General features: G+C 46.8%; 1 protein-coding gene across 4 annotated transcripts in view; it reads left to right on the forward strand.

Moving 5' to 3' along the window:
• Positions 1 to 19,434, forward strand: part of FLNB (filamin B) — a 146,267-nt gene that overhangs the window by 52,651 nt on the left and 74,182 nt on the right. For all 4 annotated transcript variants that reach the window (XM_059161308.1, XM_059161309.1, XM_059161310.1 and 1 more), the window contains exons 2-4: positions 6,576 to 6,824; positions 9,257 to 9,354; positions 11,794 to 11,941. In XM_059161308.1, the coding sequence (XP_059017291.1) occupies positions 6,576 to 6,824; positions 9,257 to 9,354; positions 11,794 to 11,941 (495 nt within the window). The remainder of the gene's footprint in view (positions 1 to 6,575; positions 6,825 to 9,256; positions 9,355 to 11,793; positions 11,942 to 19,434) is intronic.

A 19,434-nucleotide genomic window follows, 5' to 3' on the forward strand; every position in this document is an offset into this window, starting at 1 on the left:
AGGTTCCTTCTATCACCTTGGCTGGCCTCCCTGAGGGCAGGTCAGAGCTAAGTGACAGTCACGTCAGAGGCTCTGGCTGGCCATAGGAGGGAGCGCTTGGAGGAGGCACCCCAGCCCATGGGCCCTAAAGTGTTAGCGCACTTCCCTCTGCTCACCGTCCATTGGCAGAGCAGCCTACCGCTGAGCTGCAAGGGAAGCTGCGGAGGGACGTCCAGCTGGCAGCTGCATGCCTGGGAGAACGGGCAGAAGGATTTTGGTGGCCTTCACCGCAGAACCCCTCAACCATCGGCAGTATGAGCGACCTTGTTGTAAATCTGTCTTTCCTTGGGATGGGTTCAGGCTGTAGATGAAGCCCTGAGCAGGAGAGATGCTGGCCTGGCCCCTTCATCCTGCCCAGAGCCATCTGGGCAGGTACATAGCCCTGCCGGGGTACATACAGTCTGCCACCCACTGTACGGATGGAAGGACTGTTGGGCTCCCGGAAATGCACCCCGGCGCTGGACAGCGGACTGAGACGGCCCTCCTCACCGTGGCCTCAGGAACAGGTGGCAGCTGAGAAACTGAGGACCATGGTAAACTGCCTTCTTTCAGTTGAGGGTGTCCTCTTGTTTGCACAGCTGAGGCCAACAATTTAGCTGCAGTTGGTTGAGGCTAGGGAGGAATGAAGGATGGGGAGAAACCGTAAAGCCAATCCGGGAGGCCCGTGAGCCCCAGTTCCACCACCTGGCTCCTGGGCCCAGGTGCTGTGAGCCCTGCCGTGTGGGGTTACCGTGGGGCAGCCCCGCACAGGATGCCACTGTGGTTGGCTCACCCAAGCTGTCAGGGCTGACAGGAAACCCCAGGGCAGACGTGGAAGTCACCACCTTAAACGGCTAAGCTTTCACTTTTTCCTTCAGCCTTTGTTCTTTTTGGGTCAAGGTTGATAAAAGCATGTTGAAGTCAGGGGTGTAAGAATAATAGTAATAATACCAGCATTCAGTGCCAGCTGAGAGTGGGGGGGTGGTCTGAGTGCTGGAGACGTGTGACCCCATGTGTAGGCTTCCCAGCCCCTCTGTACTCCTGCTCCAGCATTGTCCCCAGCTTCCAGGGAAGGTCACTGAGGCACTCTGGGATCTGATCACTTGGCCACAGCTCTATGGCCAGTATAGTGCTGCTCACCGCCGCCCCTCCAGCCGTCTTCCTGTGCCACATGCTATGTTGCCTGCTGGGAGTGCAGAGGTGGTTACCATCAGGAGCAGGTTAGCATTCGGTCTGAAAGACTGTATGTGGACTTCTGCATCCACTCAGTGAGGGCAGCTGTGTCTCAGTGAGCACCCAGCGGGGAGGGCTGTGCATGTGGCAGCCTGTCCCCCAAACAGCCAAGTATCCATGCTTCGGGGAGCAGAAGAGCCTATTCCCACCTTTGCAGAGCTGGTGCTTTGAGCAGGGGAGGCCGATGCAGCCATTCCACTGGAAGAGGAGGGCACGTTGGACCAGGGACCTATTTCAGGGTTACAGAGTTGGATGTAGAAGAGGCATTAACCAGGTCAGCAGAGGTGGGGAAGGAGTCCCAGAGTAAGCCTGCGTGGAGGCTGGAGATCAAGTTTAACCCAAGGTTAACCCCAGGTTAACCCCTGGGGCAATGTGACATTGGGAAGTCAAGAAGGGGCCAGACCCCGGGCTCTTGTGGGCTGCTATCTATAAGGTGTTCTCTTTCAGGGAGGTCTGATAAATGATCCATAGTTGGGTTCCTTGGTGGTTCTTGGTTTCTGTCTGGGGATCTCAGGCAGTGTGGGTCTCCCTAAAGCACTCAGCCCAAGAAGGGACCCCTGACACTGACCTCACGTGTCCTGAGTTCACCACAGTGTGTGGGTCAGCTTCCTCCCAGTACAGGAGATCAGGGACCTCAGAGACTCACGACCCTTGTAATGAATTGCTTAGCCCAGGGAAGTGACACATGGAATACCTCATCCTCCTCTTAATTCACAAAGTACTGTCTCTCCTTTCATTTCCTGCTTGCTTGCAAACCTGGGATTTAGCTTCTGGGCTTCCGGCTTTGTGGAAGTGTGTTGGGCACACAGCTGGTACTTGGGTATGAGGTGAAGGAGTAAGGAAGGGGAGGGAGGTATTGTTCAGCACCCGCCCTGTACCTGGCCTTGTGCTTAACTCTTGATGTTCTGTAGCCCAGCGAGGATGGATGGGTTGTTCAAAGTGACATGTCTAGTTGAGTGGCTGGTTCCAGCCATTGTGCCCCACGGCCTCTCTGAGAGTAACAGAGGTGAGAGGGTGGGGAGCAGCGTGTGTGGCAGACCCTTCTCCGGATGGCACAGTCATAGTTGGAGCATGGCCTGCGTGCTCTTCCCCAGGCATACACGAAGGAGTTTTTCTGAAACTTCGTCTCCCGTGTGGGCTGTTACTCACCTAGTAGCAAGTTGTTCTGTTGTGGCTAATGGAGGACCTGTTGTTCTGACTCAAGAGAGCAAAACTGTGGGATGGTGTTCGCTCAGGCCTCTTCCGGCCCCCACTACGCTGCCCTCAGTAATAGGGTAGGCCGGCATGGGGACTGTGGCAGGCACGCAGGTAGTTGCTTGGACACTGCCCTCCTGATAGAAGAGAAGGAAAGATCACCATCACCCTTCTGGGAGGATCTTGTCTACACAGTAGATGTTTCCACAGTGCTTCCAAAGACGCCTAAAAATAGCTGGTTTCTTCCCCCATAAATGTTGCCCATTCCCAATTGCTGCTCAGGGAGGACTGGGGAACCGGTGTAGAGAAGGTACGCGGAAACATTCCGCCCTGGAACTTGCAGTAGCTCAAATTAACTTACTAGCTATTAAAAAAAAAAAAAAAAAAAAAGCCACGGCCCTCCCTTGGAAGCAATGCTGGGTGATTTTAAGTAGTTCCAGAGGGGGTGTGTGGTTTGAGGGTCATGCTGTCCAGAGCCAGGCCCAGTTCCATGGGAATTGGGATTGGTTGGATCTGGGGAGGGGAAACCTGGGGCCAGATTCCAACCCACCGGCAATCTAAGTCGATTCTAGGAGGTCCTGCAGGCGTGGCAGGCGTTGGCTTATTATTTTATTCCAGAAAGAGTCTGTCAATGAGGTGGAATCCTTCCAGGGAGGCTTCCCGCTGACCTGGCCTTTTCCTCTTTTTACATTTCTGTTCCATGTTTATCCCCGACATAAACATCACAGAGCGCACACACATTTGAAAAACCCGTCGTCGGCTATGATGGTCCGATGTCGACACTGGGATGCTCTGTAGCATTTCATTTTCAAGGCGCTGGGAGTCTCCTGTTTCATGTGGGTGGGAAAGGGGGGGAACCTTTTGGGCAAGCTGCCATCTTTTTATTGTTCCAAGAGTTCGGTAAAGCATTTGAACCTTCACCTGTCAAAATCACTTTTGGAGCGAGGACTGTTCTTTTCTCCAGCTTCTTAGACTAGCAGAACAAAAGTATCATTTATCCCAATGAGACCTTAATGGGGGCTTTCCCGTTTGGACACCCACCTTGAATTCATTGGAAACAGAAGTTCTGGGCATTGTATTTTTCATACATTTGGCTCAGACTTTTACTGGGTCATATTTCCCCCCAAATCTTTTTCGAAAAAGACTCCTGTCTCATTCCTTTAGACCAACACGTGTAATATAAGCTGGGTAAAAATAGAGCAAGCTGGTTTTGTGTTTTGATTTATGGATCAGTTCTGTAAGTTTACATTTGAAAGGCATTTAACACATAACTCAGGAAAGCTGAACTTTGCTGTCTGATGCTTGTGTCTGGGTGAGACTTGTAGGCCCGTTCTGATTCTGCCTGGTGCAAGACCAGACCCTACGTGGTCCACCACCGGTACCTAACAAACAGTAGTGTGCGCACACTTGGTGTCCTTCCTGCCCCTGCCCCCCACCCTTCTGAGGACTGTTCTTCTCCCTGTAGTTGTAGCTGGCATGGAAAATTGTTTGACCTGGAATTTCTTAAAGTTGGTAGGTAGTAACTCCGTAATCAGCAGCACTTCAAAGACAACCTTATAACAGGACATCTAATCAGAAAAATTCCATCACGGTGGAGGGCTGTCACCTGGAGAAACATATAGTCAATAAGGTGGGATGCATTCCTTGGATGTCCAAGTTCTGTGCCTGGTCAAACGTTTTGTGCATCTCATTGCTACCTTATTGACCACAGGACCTCAGAGGCAGAGGGCGCTTCACGGCCAACAGAACGGGGCCTCGCCCTGAGAAGGCTTCTCTACTTGCTTTAATCTTCTGCTGCTGCCATCCTGAAATTTGTAATACTTTTGGACAAGGAGTCTTGTATTTTCATTTGTTGCTGAGCCCCTTGAATTACATGGACTGTCCTGCTTCAAAGTTATTTATACAATTCATTACATAGAAAATCTCTGGGCGCCTTAACTTTGAGTAAGGATTGCTCAAATTTAGATTGTCTTGGGACACTTGGCTGGCTCAGCGTGTCTGCCTTGGGCTCGGGCCATGATCCCAGCATCCTGAGATCAAGTCCTGCATCGGGCTCCTTGCTCAGCAGGGAGCCTGCTTCTCCCTCTGCCTGCTCCTCTCTCTCTCTGACCAAAAAAAAAAAAAAAAAAAAATTAAAAATTCTGGACAGTCTTACCAGCCAGTTCATGATAATCTTTACTCTGCACAGTTTTACAAGATCCAGTTTTATTATGATTAAATCTGCAACCATAAAGCTACCTTTGGTTTTTGTGGGTTTGGGTGTGCCCTATTACGAGGTTCGTTTCTTGTAAGAGGACTAACAATAAACAGGTTAATTTAAAAAGAGAAAAAAGCCTCCAGGTTTTAAGTGGTGAGCCGTTTATTTCTTATGAGCATGTGTGTATTTCTCATGTGGTCGTAGCTGGGTTTCATGAAGTGCAATCTGGCGTGTGTTTGACCGACATGCAGGTGGTTTGTGGGGGATGGGATAGCTCCAAGATGACAGAGGCTCAGTTGCAGGGGCTGGTAGTCTGGTGGGCTCTGGGGGGGCTCGGAGGCTTGGTTTTCATCTTGAGAGGGCCCTGGCACAGTCACCCACATGCTGATGGGAGCAAAGCGCCACCCACTGTTGGATCTGGCCCTTGAATGAGGAGTCCGAGGTTGTCCCAGAGGAGGGCGTGGTTGAAGGGTCTTTTCATCAAAGGGAATACAGAACACATGGAGAGATCCGAGGGGTTCAAAGCAGGATGTGGTCCAGGAGTGAGGGGTCTGTGTGTCTGCAGTGTGAACTGTGGTGGGTGGGGGTGACAAGGGTGAAAAAGCAGGCTGGCTTTGGGGGTTCCGAGGGTGCTGTATGTGTAAGGAGTTCAACTGTGGGCAGTTGGGACCATTGGTGAATTTGGAAGCACAGTGGTACCTGACCAGAAAGATAGTTCTTCTTTTTTAAAATTTTATTTATTTATTTGTTTGTCGGGGGGCTGGTGGTGGAGAGAGCACAAGGAGGGGGAGGAACAGGAAGAAGCAGGCTCCCCACTGAGCAAGGAGCACCATGTGGGACTCAGTCCCAGGACTCTGGGATCATGGCCTGAGCTGAAGGCGGATGCTGAACGACTGAGCCACCCACACGTCCCATGAGCAGAAAGATAGTCTAAGGTTATGCAAACAGGGTTCAGTTTCATGGCTGTCGAGGATTCGGGGTGGAGGGGGGCCCATATTTACTAGGAAGGTGGAGAAAAGGATTTGCCAAGAGATGTAGGTAGAGAGGGAATTGATGTATTGTAGAAACAACCACCTGGGATTTAAAGAAGTCTAAGATGGCTCTAACGTTTGCAGTTTGGGGTCCTGGTAGAATTGGGGATTGCAGCAGGGGAGTTTGGTGGGGAAAGGGTGAAGGAAGTTGGGGAGGTGGGTGAATGCTTAGCAGGGGAGGTGTGTGGGAGGAGGTAGAGGGGAGAGATGGAGTAGATAGGAAGGGAAGTGTGGGGAGAGGCAGAGGAAGAGAGAGATGGGATAGATAGGGGAAGTTGGGGGATGGTGGAGGAGGAGAGAATGAGAGAGATTTTGTTGATAATGTTTGGGTTTTGATGGATGTAGGTAGAGCTTGGAAAGAGGACAGAGGATAGAGGGCCACAGAGAAGCCAAGGGAGTAGAAGGTAGAAACCAGCAGCACTGAGATTCCTAGAAGAACCCTAAAGGGGGCCTGGGTTTGGCAGAGAGAGGAAAGTGTAATGCATTTTCATGTACACAAGATCCAGTGACACTGAGAAACATTTTGGAATCTCACTTTCTATCTATTCCCATCCTCAAGTATTCTGAAGCAAATTCTAACATTACAACCTTCCTTTTTTCTTTTTTTAAAATTTTATTTATTTATTTGACACAGAGATCACAAGTAGGCAGAGAGGCAGGCAGAGAGAGAGAGGGGGAAGTGGGCTCCCTGCTGAGCAGAGAGCCCAATGCGGGGCTCGATCCTAGGACCCTGAGACCATGACCTGAGCTGAAGGTAGAGGCTTAACCCACTGAGCCACCCAGGCGCCCCTAACACTACATCCTTTCATTGTGAAATGGTTGTGTGTGGTTCTCTAACAGATAAGAATTTCCTTGACAGCTCAGAGGAATGTGCCATCTCAAGCCTGTGCTTCTCTCCCCAGATAGCAAAGCCATTGTGGATGGGAACCTGAAGCTCATCTTGGGCCTGGTGTGGACGCTGATCCTCCACTACTCCATTTCCATGCCCGTGTGGGAGGATGAAGGGGACGATGATGCCAAGAAGCAGACACCAAAGCAGAGGCTGCTGGGGTGGATTCAGAACAAGATCCCCTACTTGCCCATCACCAACTTTAACCAGAACTGGCAGGATGGCAAGGCTCTGGGGGCCTTAGTGGACAGCTGTGCTCCAGGTAAGTGTCCGAGGCTGCCTAAGCCTTCTCTTCAGGATGGGGGTTTGTGGGCCTCAAACTTCTTGGCTTCCCATTGGGAAAGCTGAGTTTGCTGGGATTGGTGTATTCTCCTAGTTTTAGCCCGCTGTAAGAGCAAAGGGAACTAAAAATGGCTCTGTTTATCTTCTAGGTGTATCCATGGACTTTCTGAACATTGAGCCCAGTTATTTTTTAATTTTTTTTATTTATTTATTTATTTATCAGAGAGAGAGAGGGGGAGAGAGTGAGCACAGGCAGACAGAATGGCAGGCAGAGGCAGAGGGAGAAGCAGGCTCCCTGCCAAGCAAGGAGCCCGATGTGGGACTCGATCCCAGGACGCTGGGATCATGACCTGAGCCGAAGGCAGCTGCTTAACCAACTGAGCCACCCAGGCGTCCCTGAGCCCAGTTATTTACCCAAATTCCCAATGAAGTTCTTGGAGCGGGCCTTGGTTTAGCTTTCAGATCCAAAGTCCCGCTTCTTCCCACAGTTGGTGCCGGGTTTCCCATTGACTTTAGCAGAAACATGTGGCTCTGTTAGTTGACTTGGCATGAAAATCCAAAAACTTCCATTGAGTGGAAAGTACCCATTTTTACTGACTGCTGGGTTGACCATGTATGGCTTTCTCTCCACCCTTTTCTTTCTGCGTTGCTATGAAATAGTGTTTGGTCAACATCCAGTTGGAGGTTTTCCCACCCTTTTCTGAGTGGTTGAGCGTACACCAACGTAGTAGTTATCCTCCCTGGAGCATTTAGATTGATGGGTAGAGTTTGCTGGTACAGAGTCAAGAGAATAACCAGTCCGTCTTTATATGCACCACCAGAATTGTTTCTAATAAAAAATTTACTCTAATAATCATATTTTCCATTTATGAAAACTCCATATATATGCTGTTCACATTCATTTTTAGTAAGCTAGTCGTTCTTACCATGCTGTGAACAGAGAACTGGCTGGTCTGTATTGGATAGGGAGGGAGGATGGACTCCAGGCCTCACTCTTCCTGTAAAGGCGCTCAGCTGCTGTTATCCAGAACGAAGTCAACAGCTCAGCCTTAGTTTCCTGGCACCTTCTTCATTGCTTCCACCTATGGACACATTTTAAGATACCTCTTCACCAGTTTGAACCGGTGCATGTTTACTTCAGTCCTGTACTTCTTGTGCTTACAAAGGTTTTTCAGATGATTCTATGTTTGGGCTTTTGGGTGTGTGGATTTTTGAATTATACAGATGCTAGATAGTCTTTTTAGATATATCTAGGAACCGGACTGTGATACTGTGACTTAGAATAAGAAATGGATATTGGGGTCTTTGTCCCTTTCTTGGCACAGAGCTCCAAAAACCCTTGGAATTTTTTAAGTGATAAGAGCCATGATAATGGTTTCTTTCAACCACACCTGAGTTTGTGTTAATGAGATGACTTTTGGACAGCCCCTAAGCATGGGATGGGGCCAGGAGAACCAAGCATGTGATTACAGGGTTTGAGCTTTTGTTCCCATCTCTAGAGACCTCCAGGGAAGGGATGGGCTGGAGGTTGAGTTAACCACAAATGGCCAGTGATTTAATCAATCCTTGTCTACTTCACCTAATGAAGCCTCCATAAAATTTCTCCAACTATAAATTTTGGGGAGCTTTCGTAAACACATGGAGTTGCGAGGAGAGTGGTACACGCTGAGATGGGGTGGGTGCTCCACACCCCTTCTCCCATATCTTGCCATGGGCATTTCTTTCATCTGGTTGTCCTTGAGTTGTATCCTTTTATAATAAATTGGTAATCTAGCATTTAAACTGTTCTCTTGAGTTCTGTGAGCCACTCTAGTAAATGAGGTGAGGAAGAGTTGTGGGAACCTCCAATTTATAGCTGGTCTTTTAGAAGCCCAGGTGAGAACCCGGACTTGGAGTTGATCTCCGAAGTGGAGGATGGAGGTGCTGGACCTGAAGGTGAAGGACCTGAGCCCTTCACCTGCAGGATCTGACTCTGTCTCCATGTAGATAATGTCAGATTTGAGTTAGTTGTAGGCTATCCAGCTGGTGTGAATCCTGCACATTTGGTGACCAAGTACAGAAGTTTGAAGGTGGTAGGAGGAAAAAAAAAATTCTTGCAAAAAGGCACCAGGCCCAAGGAGTTTTACAGACTTTTTTTTTTTTATATCTACCACACCTTAAAGGAATGGATAATCTCTCTGTTAATGCAAGAAAATAACGGCCTGAAAGAGAAGTCTCAGCTTAGTCTTCAGAATAGTTTGGCGTACTCCTATCTGTGATACTTTTTCCCCTTAAGGTGTCTAATTGACTGAGGTTTTTGGAAGAAATTGTTCTCTGAATTAAGATACCAAGGGGTTTAATTTAAGCATGGGGCTTCCTTTAATCTCTTCTGTCAGCTAATACTAATGGGATCTTTTTGTGTTACATTAACAGGTCTGTGCCCAGACTGGGAATCGTGGGATCCACGAAAGCCTGTGGATAATGCACGGGAAGCTATGCAGCAAGCAGACGATTGGCTGGGGGTCCCACAGGTAGGCATACAAGCAGTGCCATGTGCCCGGAGGCTATTTCCATCCTGGTTGTTCGGGCACTCTATAGATGCCTGTTTGGGTCTGGCAGGCGGTCTCACCTCCTCAGCATGAGCCTTCAAAGAGTACTGCCTCTGGCACGCTCCTGTCTTCCTCAGTTTACCCATAATAATAGGTCCTCATTGTCTTGGGTGCTTGTAGATTGTTCAGAAATCTTCACATCGCTCTTTGTCACATGTGGCAAATTTTATAGTATTTTCGCTCCAAAGATCTTAAAGACTATCTTGGGACACCAGACTGCAAATGTAGATTTTAATGATTGGGTTGTACTGTAAGGCATAGCCAATATTTGACCACTTTTTCCATATTTAAAAAGTCTTTTTTTTAAAAAATCTGATATCTTAGGGGAAGTCACAAGACTTAGAACTTTGAAAAAAATTTAAACCGGGATAACCTACCATTATTGGAAATTGTGGAAAAATTTGTATTGCTCATAATCCTATCACAGGAACATAACAGGAGAACTTGGAGATTGAGCAACTCTTGGATACCTTCAGCAGTAGCCACATTGTGTAATTGAGGTGCCGTCTTCCAGGGTTTTCCAAGGAAGCTAAAAAACTCCCCAAGACTCCCATGTTTGAAGCCCTGGTCAAGAGCAGTTGTAGGGAGCCATTGCCATGGATGGATGACCTCACCCCAGGTCACATGATGGTCTAAGTTGGTGTTCAGAGCTGAGTTCCATGTCTTTTGTAATAGGATCCCTCGGGAGGGAGAAAAACTTTCCTGTATTTCTTTGGTTTGGTTTTGACATCATGTCTCCGCTTCATGGCCCATTTCTTCACTCTTCCATCCTTAGTAAGTGGTGTGGTATGTTTTTCATCTCCTCTTAAACCTAAAACCATCTCCTTTTGACGTTCGTGTGATGTTGGCACTGTATGGTTGTTGAAGGAGCTTTCTGGAAGAAATATCAAATCAACACATATCTTACGTTTCATGGAATGGGTGAAGGCAACTGTTCAAACCCAAGTAGCTGTTTTGTTGCTGAAGGCTAACTATCAGAATGTTCTCTGGCAGTTTGTTTTGTTCTGTTTTCCTGTTTGGTGAGGGAAGCAGGGTATAGAAGTTGCTCCTCTGCATTTGGTTAACCTGGTTCATGAGACGGTGTTTTTTTGGGTCTGAGGGGTAGCGCTTAGCTCCTCAGCACCCTAGTTGGGGGCAGAGGGATGTTTTGGTGACTGTTTAGGGCTGGGTCAGGTGGTGGACCTGAGGCTGTGATGCCTCTGGGGGGCCTCCTGTCCAGCATGAGCATAATCTTGCTCCTAGGCTACATTCAGGAGAACTTAATTCCTCCCTATTTCCTTGGACAGCTCATAATGTCCTAAAACCCATTTTAGTCAGCTCCGGCTGCTGTTTGACAAAATACGGTAGACTGGATGATGTAAACAGCAGGGGCTTATTTCACGTACCTGGAAGCTGGAAGGCAAGAGCAGGGTGCAAGCAGATTCAGTGTTTGGTGAGGAGGGCCCTCTTGGTGACTTGCAGACCTCTGGCTTCTTGCTGTGTCCTCACACAGCTAGACAGAGAGGTCTGCTCTTTCCTCCCCTTCTCATGAGGGCACTAATCCCATCATGGGGGCTCCATCCTCTTGACCTCATCTAAACCTACTCACCTCCCAAAGGCCGAGCCTGCTAATCCCATCATCCTTGCGGTTAGGGCTTAGGCATAAGAGGTTTGGGAGGGGGCGTCTGGGTGGCTCAGGGGGTTAAAGCCTCTGCTTTCATCTCAGATCATGATCTCAGGGTCCTGGGATCAAGTCCCACATGGGCTCTCTGCTCAGCAGGAAGCCTGCTTCCTCCTCTCTCTGCCTGCCTCTCTGCCTACTTGTGATCTGTCTCTGTCAAAGAAAGAAATAAAATCTTAAAAAAAAAAAAAAAAAAAGAGCTTTGGGAAGATACAAACATCCAAGTCTGTAACAAAACCGCAAGTTTAATATGTTGCCGGGTTGTCTCTGTTTTTATGACTATTTTTTATTAGTAACAGAGTTAATAGAGATGGAGGCAATGAAAAGATGAACAAGGGAAAAGGACAATTTATGTGCTTTTTGGTGAGATGCTCCAATCTGATGTGTATCTGATATAGCTTACCCCTTTTGGAAAGTTTCTCTGGGGGATGAGTGAGTTTTTTTCCCAGGGAAGGGTGTGCACCTCTGGAAATTACATGTAGAATTGTCTGGAGGGGGGTCTTCAGCTTCCACAAGGAAGAGTGACACCTCTAAAAGGTTAAAAACACTGACATCAGCATGTTGTTTTAATGTAATTTCACTTAATTTAGAGCTTGACTCAGTTTCTTCGATTTGTAGTGTTTGGCCTAAGACACATTTGCAAATCCTTGACAGTTACCAGTGAGTTGTTCTGGGCCTTCACCTACCATGCTTTATTCTAGGTCATCACTCCTGAAGAAATTATTCATCCAGATGTGGACGAGCACTCGGTGATGACTTACCTGTCCCAGTTCCCCAAAGCCAAGCTCAAGCCCGGGGCTCCTCTTAAACCCAAACTCAACCCGAAGAAAGCCAGGGCCTATGGCCGAGGTAAGCACTGGTCTTGTTGGGTTTGAGCCTTGTCCTTTAGTCTTAGACATGGTTTTGTGGCTTCAGGGGGAAGATTCTTAGTAGCCAGAGAGAAAATAGGCCTGATCTTTGAGACCCCCAGGCCTCCTTTATCAGCTGTTTTTTAGCTCAAGGTTTTTTTGTTTTGTTTTGTTTATTTTTTAAGATTTTATTTATTTATTTGACAGGGGGAGACAGCGAGAGAGGGAACACAGCACGGGAACTGGGAGAGGGAGAAGTAGGCTTCCTGCTGATCAGGGAGCCAAATGTGGGGGCTTGATCCCAGGACCTGGGATCATGACCCGAGTTGAAGGCAGATGCTTAATGACTGAGCCACCCAGGTGCCCCAGGGCCCATTTGTTTGTGACCAACATTGCTGCTGCACGAATCTAGACTCTGAGAAACACTGCGGCTTTAACCTGATGGAGAGCGAGGAGTTTGTAGCATTGTGATTTTAATGCAGTAACCCTGGGGTGAGGAGAGGATTATTTTTTCCCACTTTTCAGTTGAGGAATCAGAGGCCCAATCCACTGGAGGTGGGGGTGCCTACCCCAGATCTCCACTGTTAGTGATGGGAGTGGACCAGAGCCTGGGTCATGTGGCTACTGATCCTTTCTGCTTTGGTCATGCTCCTGCTGCTTCAGCTGTTCACGTAGGGAGGGAGCTCTTGGGACCCCCACACACTTCCTTGCTGAGACGTCCTGTTTATGATCACCAAGGCTGCTATGGGGCACTGTTCTGTTCAGAACGTTATGGTGGGTTGAGGCATGCTGAGGCTTTATGGTGTCGTGGTTGGCACCTGGCTTCAAGCACTCCAGCTTTTTTTTTTTTTTTAAGGTTTTATTTATTTATTTGACGGAGAGAGAGAGAGAGAGATCGCAAGTAGGCAGAAAGGCAGGCAGAGAGAGAGAAGGAAGCAGGCTCCCTGCTGAGCAGAGAGCCTGATGTACAGCTCGATCCCAGGACCCTGAGATCATGACCTGAGCTGGAGGCAGAGGCTTAACCCACTGAGCCACCCAGGTGTCCCGCACACCAGCTTTTTAAAGAACAATTTTTAAAGAACAATTGCATTTCAGCCCAGTGTGGTTTCTGGTAAAGAGGAGCATAGTGAGATACAGTTGATTTCCTTTTTTATGGAGAAGGGAAGGAATGCATTCTCTTTCTTAATTTTTGTAACCACAGCTGGGATGACATTTAGAGACACAAAACATCTTGTATCTCCTCTGCTAGAATCTGCTATGCTAACCATTCTAACATAACAGTTTTCTTTAGCCCTTCTCGTGTGTGTGTGTGTGTGTGTGTGTGTGTGTGTATGTGGTTGTTGAATTCTTTGAAAATCAGTGCGGGCACCATGACGGTACATCAGCAGGCCTCTCCTAAAAGTAGGGTAGCCTCTTGCCTAACCACAATATTCATGATCACACATACGAAAATTAACAGTTTCATACCAGCTAATATCCAGTTTATATGAACATTTCACTCTTGTCCTACAATCATCTTTTATAGAGTTTGTGACTTTATAAACCGGGATCTGATTAAGGTTCATCTGATGCTGAGGGCATCTGAGTGGCTCCGTGGGTTAAGCATCGGACTCTTGGTTTTGGCTCAGGTCTCCACCTCGCGGTTGTGGGATTGAGCCCCTCTCATTCTCTCCCTCTCATTCTCTCTGTCTTTCAATAAATAAAATCTTTAAAAAATTCTCATATTTGTTGTTTCTTTAGACTCTTGTAATCTGGAATGATTTCCCTGAAAAAAAATATTTTGCCCCTAAAGATTTTTTAATTTATTTTTAGGGAGGTGGGGAGGGGCAGAGGGAGAGGGAGAGAGAGAGTCTTAAGCAGGATCCACACTGACTGAGCAAGCAGCCGCATGCAGGGGTCAGTCTCACGACCCTGAGATCACCACCTGAGCCGAAACCAAGAGTTGGACACTTAACCAACTGTACCACCCAGGCGCCCCTGCCCGCAATTTTTTTTTTTTTAAATAACACTGACTTTCTGAAGGGTTCAGAGTACTTGTCATGTAACAGGATATCCCATACACATTGCCTTTGAAGATAGCATTTCCCCACCAGGGCAGTGGTGCTGTGTGCGGTTCTCAGTCTTAGTAGTCAGGGTCTTTTCATCTGTCTTTTTTAGGATGATTTAGAACAGCGGAGACAGCCTGATAGTTCTGGAACAATCCCGTTTGAGGTTCCTTTGGGCATGGAGGTGGTGCTTCCGGGCAATTGTTTCTGTGTGGGGCCTGGGGATGCGTTGTTGGAGGCCCTCTCCTGAGGAGCATTCCCTGGAAGGTTGGCACGTCCATGCTTGCTTTAAACCTGCCTGCTCTGAGCCAAAGGTCATGGTTAGAGCAAGGAATCTCAGATTTTTCAAGGTTATGCTTCCTTCATGGCAAAAAGCTTCAAACAGCTGGGGCACCTGGGTGCCTCAGTTGATTAAGCATCTGCCTTCTGCTCAGTTCGTGATCTTAGGGTCCTGGGGTTGAGCCCCATGTGGGGGGCGGGGGGGTGCTGGTCCTTGCTCAGTGGGAAGTCTGCTTCCCCTCTCCCTCTGTCCCTCCCCTGCCTTGTTCTCTCTCTCACAAATAAATAAATAAAATCTTAAAAAAAAAAAAAAAAGCTTCAAATGGCCAAATAAATCTCTTGTCGACAAAACCTCTTGTCCACAAAACTGGTTAGGTGGATCAAATCTCATCGAGGCATAAAATGCTTATTTGCAGTCGTCTTATCACTGGCTGTCCGGCTTCCCCATTGTTAATGGGAAACGGTTTCCTTTCACGATGCTTTTCTAGAAAATGACTGTTTGCTACAGTCAGGAATGTGGCTGGTCATTGCCGTTTCCTTCATCTGCCTTTTTTTTTTTTTTTTTTAAAGATTTTATTTTTAAGTCATCTCTACACCCCAACATGAGGCCTGAACTCATAACCCTAAGATCAAGAGTCACATGCTTCAGTGACTGAGCCAGCCAGGTGCCCCTCATCTGTCTTTTTGTTTTTTAAGTTTTGGGTCCTTGTGGAGGAAACACACCTTAAAAAAAAAAAATACACACCCCATATGTATGTATGCATAGGTACATTTTTTTTTTTTTTTGCTGTGGTAAAATATACATAACACATTTCCTATTTTAACCATTTTAAAATGTACCACTTAGTGACATTAAGTACACTCACTGTGTCATGTGGCCATCACCGCCATCCACCTCCAGAACTTTTTTATCTTCCCAAACTGAAACTCAAATCCCATCACACTGTAGCCTTCCCTCCCCCGCTCCCCCAGCCTCTGGCAACCATCATTCTATTTCCTGTCTCTATGAATTTGCCTACTCCAGGTACCCCACATAAGTGGAATCCTACACTGTTTGTACTTTTGTATCTGGCCTACTTGACTTAGTGTCATGTTTTCAGCATTCATCCATGTTGTGGCATGTGTCCGAATTTTGTTCCTTTTTAAAGCCGAATGATACACATCAACGCGTGGATATACCACGTCTTGCCCATCCATTCTTCGTCAGTAGACATTGGGATGGCTCCTACCTTCTAGCTCCTGTGGATAGTGCTGCTGCGATCGCGATAAGCAAGTAGCTGAATCCCTGCTTTCAGTTTTTTGTGTCTACACCTGGAAGGGATTTTGCTGGATTATATGGTAATTCTGTGTCTGTTTCTCTCTTTTTGTTTCTGAGAGAGAGAATGAGTGAGTGGAGGAGGGCTGTGTTGGCGAGGAGGGCGCAGAGAGAGAATCCCAAACAGGCTCCATGCTTTGCGTGGAGCTGGACATGGGGCTCGATTTCACGACTCTGAGATCATCACCTGAACCAAAATCAAGAGCCAAACGCTTTACCTACAGAGCCATCCAGGTGCCCCTTTTTTGTTCTTAAGTAGGAGGATCAAGTGTCATTTTAGGCCACTGGGCTACCTGTGAAGCTACATGGGTAGGGCCTTATGATAATGTCATTGTCCCGTGGTGAACCTGAGGGCAGGGGCAGTTTTCTGTCTCTCGTGTGGCCACAGTTGCTTCATTTTTGCCAACTGAACCAAAGAGCATAGAGCACACCTCATCCTCTAGTTTCTGAAAGGATTGAGAGGTTTTCTAAGTTTTATCTTTTGGACGGCAGCCAGATTACAGTTAGCGGCTGGTTGGCACTTGCAGATCTGCTTTCTGAGACCCGTTCCCTGAAAGGATGGGGAGGGCTGGAGTGAGGCAGACCTACAGCCACAAGCAGATCCTTGTGGGGGGCTCGCTTGCAGGTGAGGTGTGTTGAAAGCATGCCTCTGTGAGCTAAGCAGAAAGCTTTACTAAAACCCATGTTCTGTGAAGCATTCACTGCAGAGCCCGCCACGAGCACCCTTCCTTGTGAGGGGTCCTAGGGAACAGGAACACTGAATATTTGATGGTTTTAAGGAATTAATAATTTTTTTGATGTGGATATTCTAGAAACATCTCTTAAAGATACATGGTGAATGATTATAGGTTAAAGATAGGAGGTTTACGGGCACCTGGGTGGCTCAGTCAGTTGAGGGTCTAACTCTTGCTTTCAGCTCAGGTTGTTATCTCAGGGTCATGAGATGGAGCCCCGCATCAGGCTCCAGGATCAGCAGGGAGTCTGCTTAAAGATTCTCTTCCCCTGCCCCTCCCGCCATCCTCTAAAATAAATCTTTAAAAAATAAAGATGTGAGGTCTAGGATTTGTACCAAAAATAGTACAGGAGGAGGGGAGAGGTAGGGGTGAAGATGTAAAGCAGGACTGGCCATGAGTTGTGGCTTCGAGGTGATAGGTACCTGGGGCTTCAGTAGACCCTTCTCTGTGTCTGTATAGCGGAGTGAGAGCATGGGAGTGAGGGAGAGCACATGCGCAGGAGTGGGGGCAGGGGGTCAGAGGGAGAAGCAGACTGCCCACTGGGCAGGGAACCCTCCCATATGTGGGGCTTGATCCCAGGCCCCTGAGATCATGACCTGAGCTGAAGACAGATGCTGAACCAACTGAGCCACCCCATGAAAATAACTTTAAAAATAGGACTCCTTGAACTTCTTCTTCTGGGATGATAGAGTAGAAATACTTTTCCTAATTGCCTCTGCTGAGTACAAAATTCCTGGGCATTTTATATAAGATAAACATAAGGAGACTCTGAAAGGGAATAGGAGAAATGGGTTCCAGATCTCAGGCCCCAGGGGCTGACAAAGTAGTGAGTTCCCTGGGCTTACTTCCCCCGCTGTATATCAGACTGGGTGTGGGGAAGCCACGTACCTGAAACACAAAAGGCAAAAACAAACGCCTGCTCTCTCTGGCCAGAGGGACAAGAAAGGGCAGCCTCGCAGGACAGAAGCCTGTGAGACACCAACTGCTATTCTATAACCAAGCATCCCAGGAAAAACTGTGACCTCTCAGACCCCACTTAGACCAGTAAGAGCCAGGTGGGGAGCCTAGACTCTGACCACAGTCTAGCGGTAAGGAGATGTCAGTAGACGATATCAGTAGCAATGAGGCGCTCCTACCCCTTTCACCCACAGATGGAGGCCCAGTGGGGAGCTGGATCTCCCACTTCCACCTGCAGTAATGAGGAGCCCCCCTCATTTCGAGTGTCAGTGGAGGTTGAATAGGGAACCTGGACTTCCTCCCCGCATTGACACTAACAAGGCATGCACTCTCCCTTCCCCTGATGTATCAGCATTATAAAAGGCATCTGAAACAGAACATTTAAATAAAACTCGGGTTTTATAACATAACATAATACCCAGTTTTTTTAAAAAATCACTCATCACACCAGGAACCAGGAAGATATCAAACTGAATGAAAAAAGGCAGGCCATTGATGCCAACGCTGAGATGATACAACTGTTAGAATTATTTGATAAAGATTTAGTGTGGCCGTTATAAAAAGGCTTCAACAAGCGCTTACAACTCTATGTCAAGCAAGCAAAAAATTGAAAAGCTCAGCAAGGACATAGACTGTCTCAGCAAAGAAATAGAAGATATAAAGAAGCACCAAGTGAAGCTTTTAGAACTGAAAAATGAACTAACTCAAATAAAAACTCAGGGGATGAGTTCCATAGTAGAATGGAAGGACAGAGAAAGAATTCATGACCTGGACAAAAAGAGAATAAAAATTGCCCCATCTGAATGACAGAGCAAGTGGACTGAAAAACCAAAGAAACAAGCAAAGTCTCAGGGACTTACGGGACAATAACAAAACATCTAACATTCATGTCACAGGGGACCCAGAGGAGAGGAAAAAGAGGGCAGGGCTGAAAACTCCCAAAGAAATAATGGCTGAAAACTTCCAAATTTGGCAGAGAACTTCCACTTTTGGCAAAAGACATAAACTTACAGAGTCAAGAAGCTGAGCTAAACCCAAACAGGATAAAACCCCTACCTACCTACTGCCACCAAAAAATAAGTAATCCACACCAAGCTACATCTTAGACAGCAGGGGAACAAGGAAAAAAGCAATCTTTGAATTATAGGAAGAAAGAACATGGTATAAAAAAAAATAGGTATAACAACCATAGATGTTTTGCAGAAAAAACACAAACTTCCAAAACTCATCCAAGATGAAATGGCCCTGAAACCATTAAAGATGAGTGGCCCTGAAACCATTAAAGAATCAAGTTTATAGTTTAAAAGCCCTTGGAAAAGAAATCTCAAGCCCTGGTGGTTTTACTGGAGAATTTTAGCAAACATTTAGAGAAGAATTAACACCAATTCTATGCAATCTCTTCCAGAACGTATGAGGAGGGAACACTTTCCAATTCATTTTATTTTTTTATTTTATTATTTTTTTCCAGTTCATTTTATGAAGCCAGTGTTGCTCTAAAAATCAGAGAAAGGTGATTCCCCCACCGGAAAAAAGCTACAGATCAATATCCTTGTGAATATAGATACAAAACTATAGGGGCATGTGGTGGGTTTATTCAGTAGAGCATGCGACTGTTGATCTTGGGGTTATAAGTTGGAGCCTCATGTTGGGTGTAGAGATTACTCGGAATCTTAAAAAATAAATAAAAAAAAAAAAGCATACAGCAGAATAGTTGCAAATAGAGTTTAGCAATATATGAAAATAATTCTTCATCATGACCAAGCAGAGTTTATTCCATGAATGCAAGGCTGGCACACTATTGGAAAATCAGTGAAAACAACCTACTACCTTAACAGGCTAAAAAAGGAAAATCACATGATCACATCAGTTGGTACAGAAAAAGCATCTGACCGAATTCAACAGGCATCCATGATAAGAACTCAGAAAATTTGATCCAGAGTAGCTACCACAAGTCAACATCTACCATGATAATTAATGGTAAAAGACTGATGTGCCCCCTAAGAGTGGGACTAGGACAAGGATGTCCATGCTTAACTATCATTCAACAACATGATGGATGTTTATAGATGACTTAATTGTCTGTGTAGGAATTCCTGAAAAATCTATAACAAAAGAAGATCAAATACAACAAAGCCCCAAAACTCTCCTTGGATAAGTGAATTCA

The sequence above is a fragment of the Mustela lutreola genome, chromosome 2 (genome assembly GCF_030435805.1).
Source record: "Mustela lutreola isolate mMusLut2 chromosome 2, mMusLut2.pri, whole genome shotgun sequence".
NCBI lineage: Eukaryota > Metazoa > Chordata > Mammalia > Carnivora > Mustelidae > Mustela > Mustela lutreola.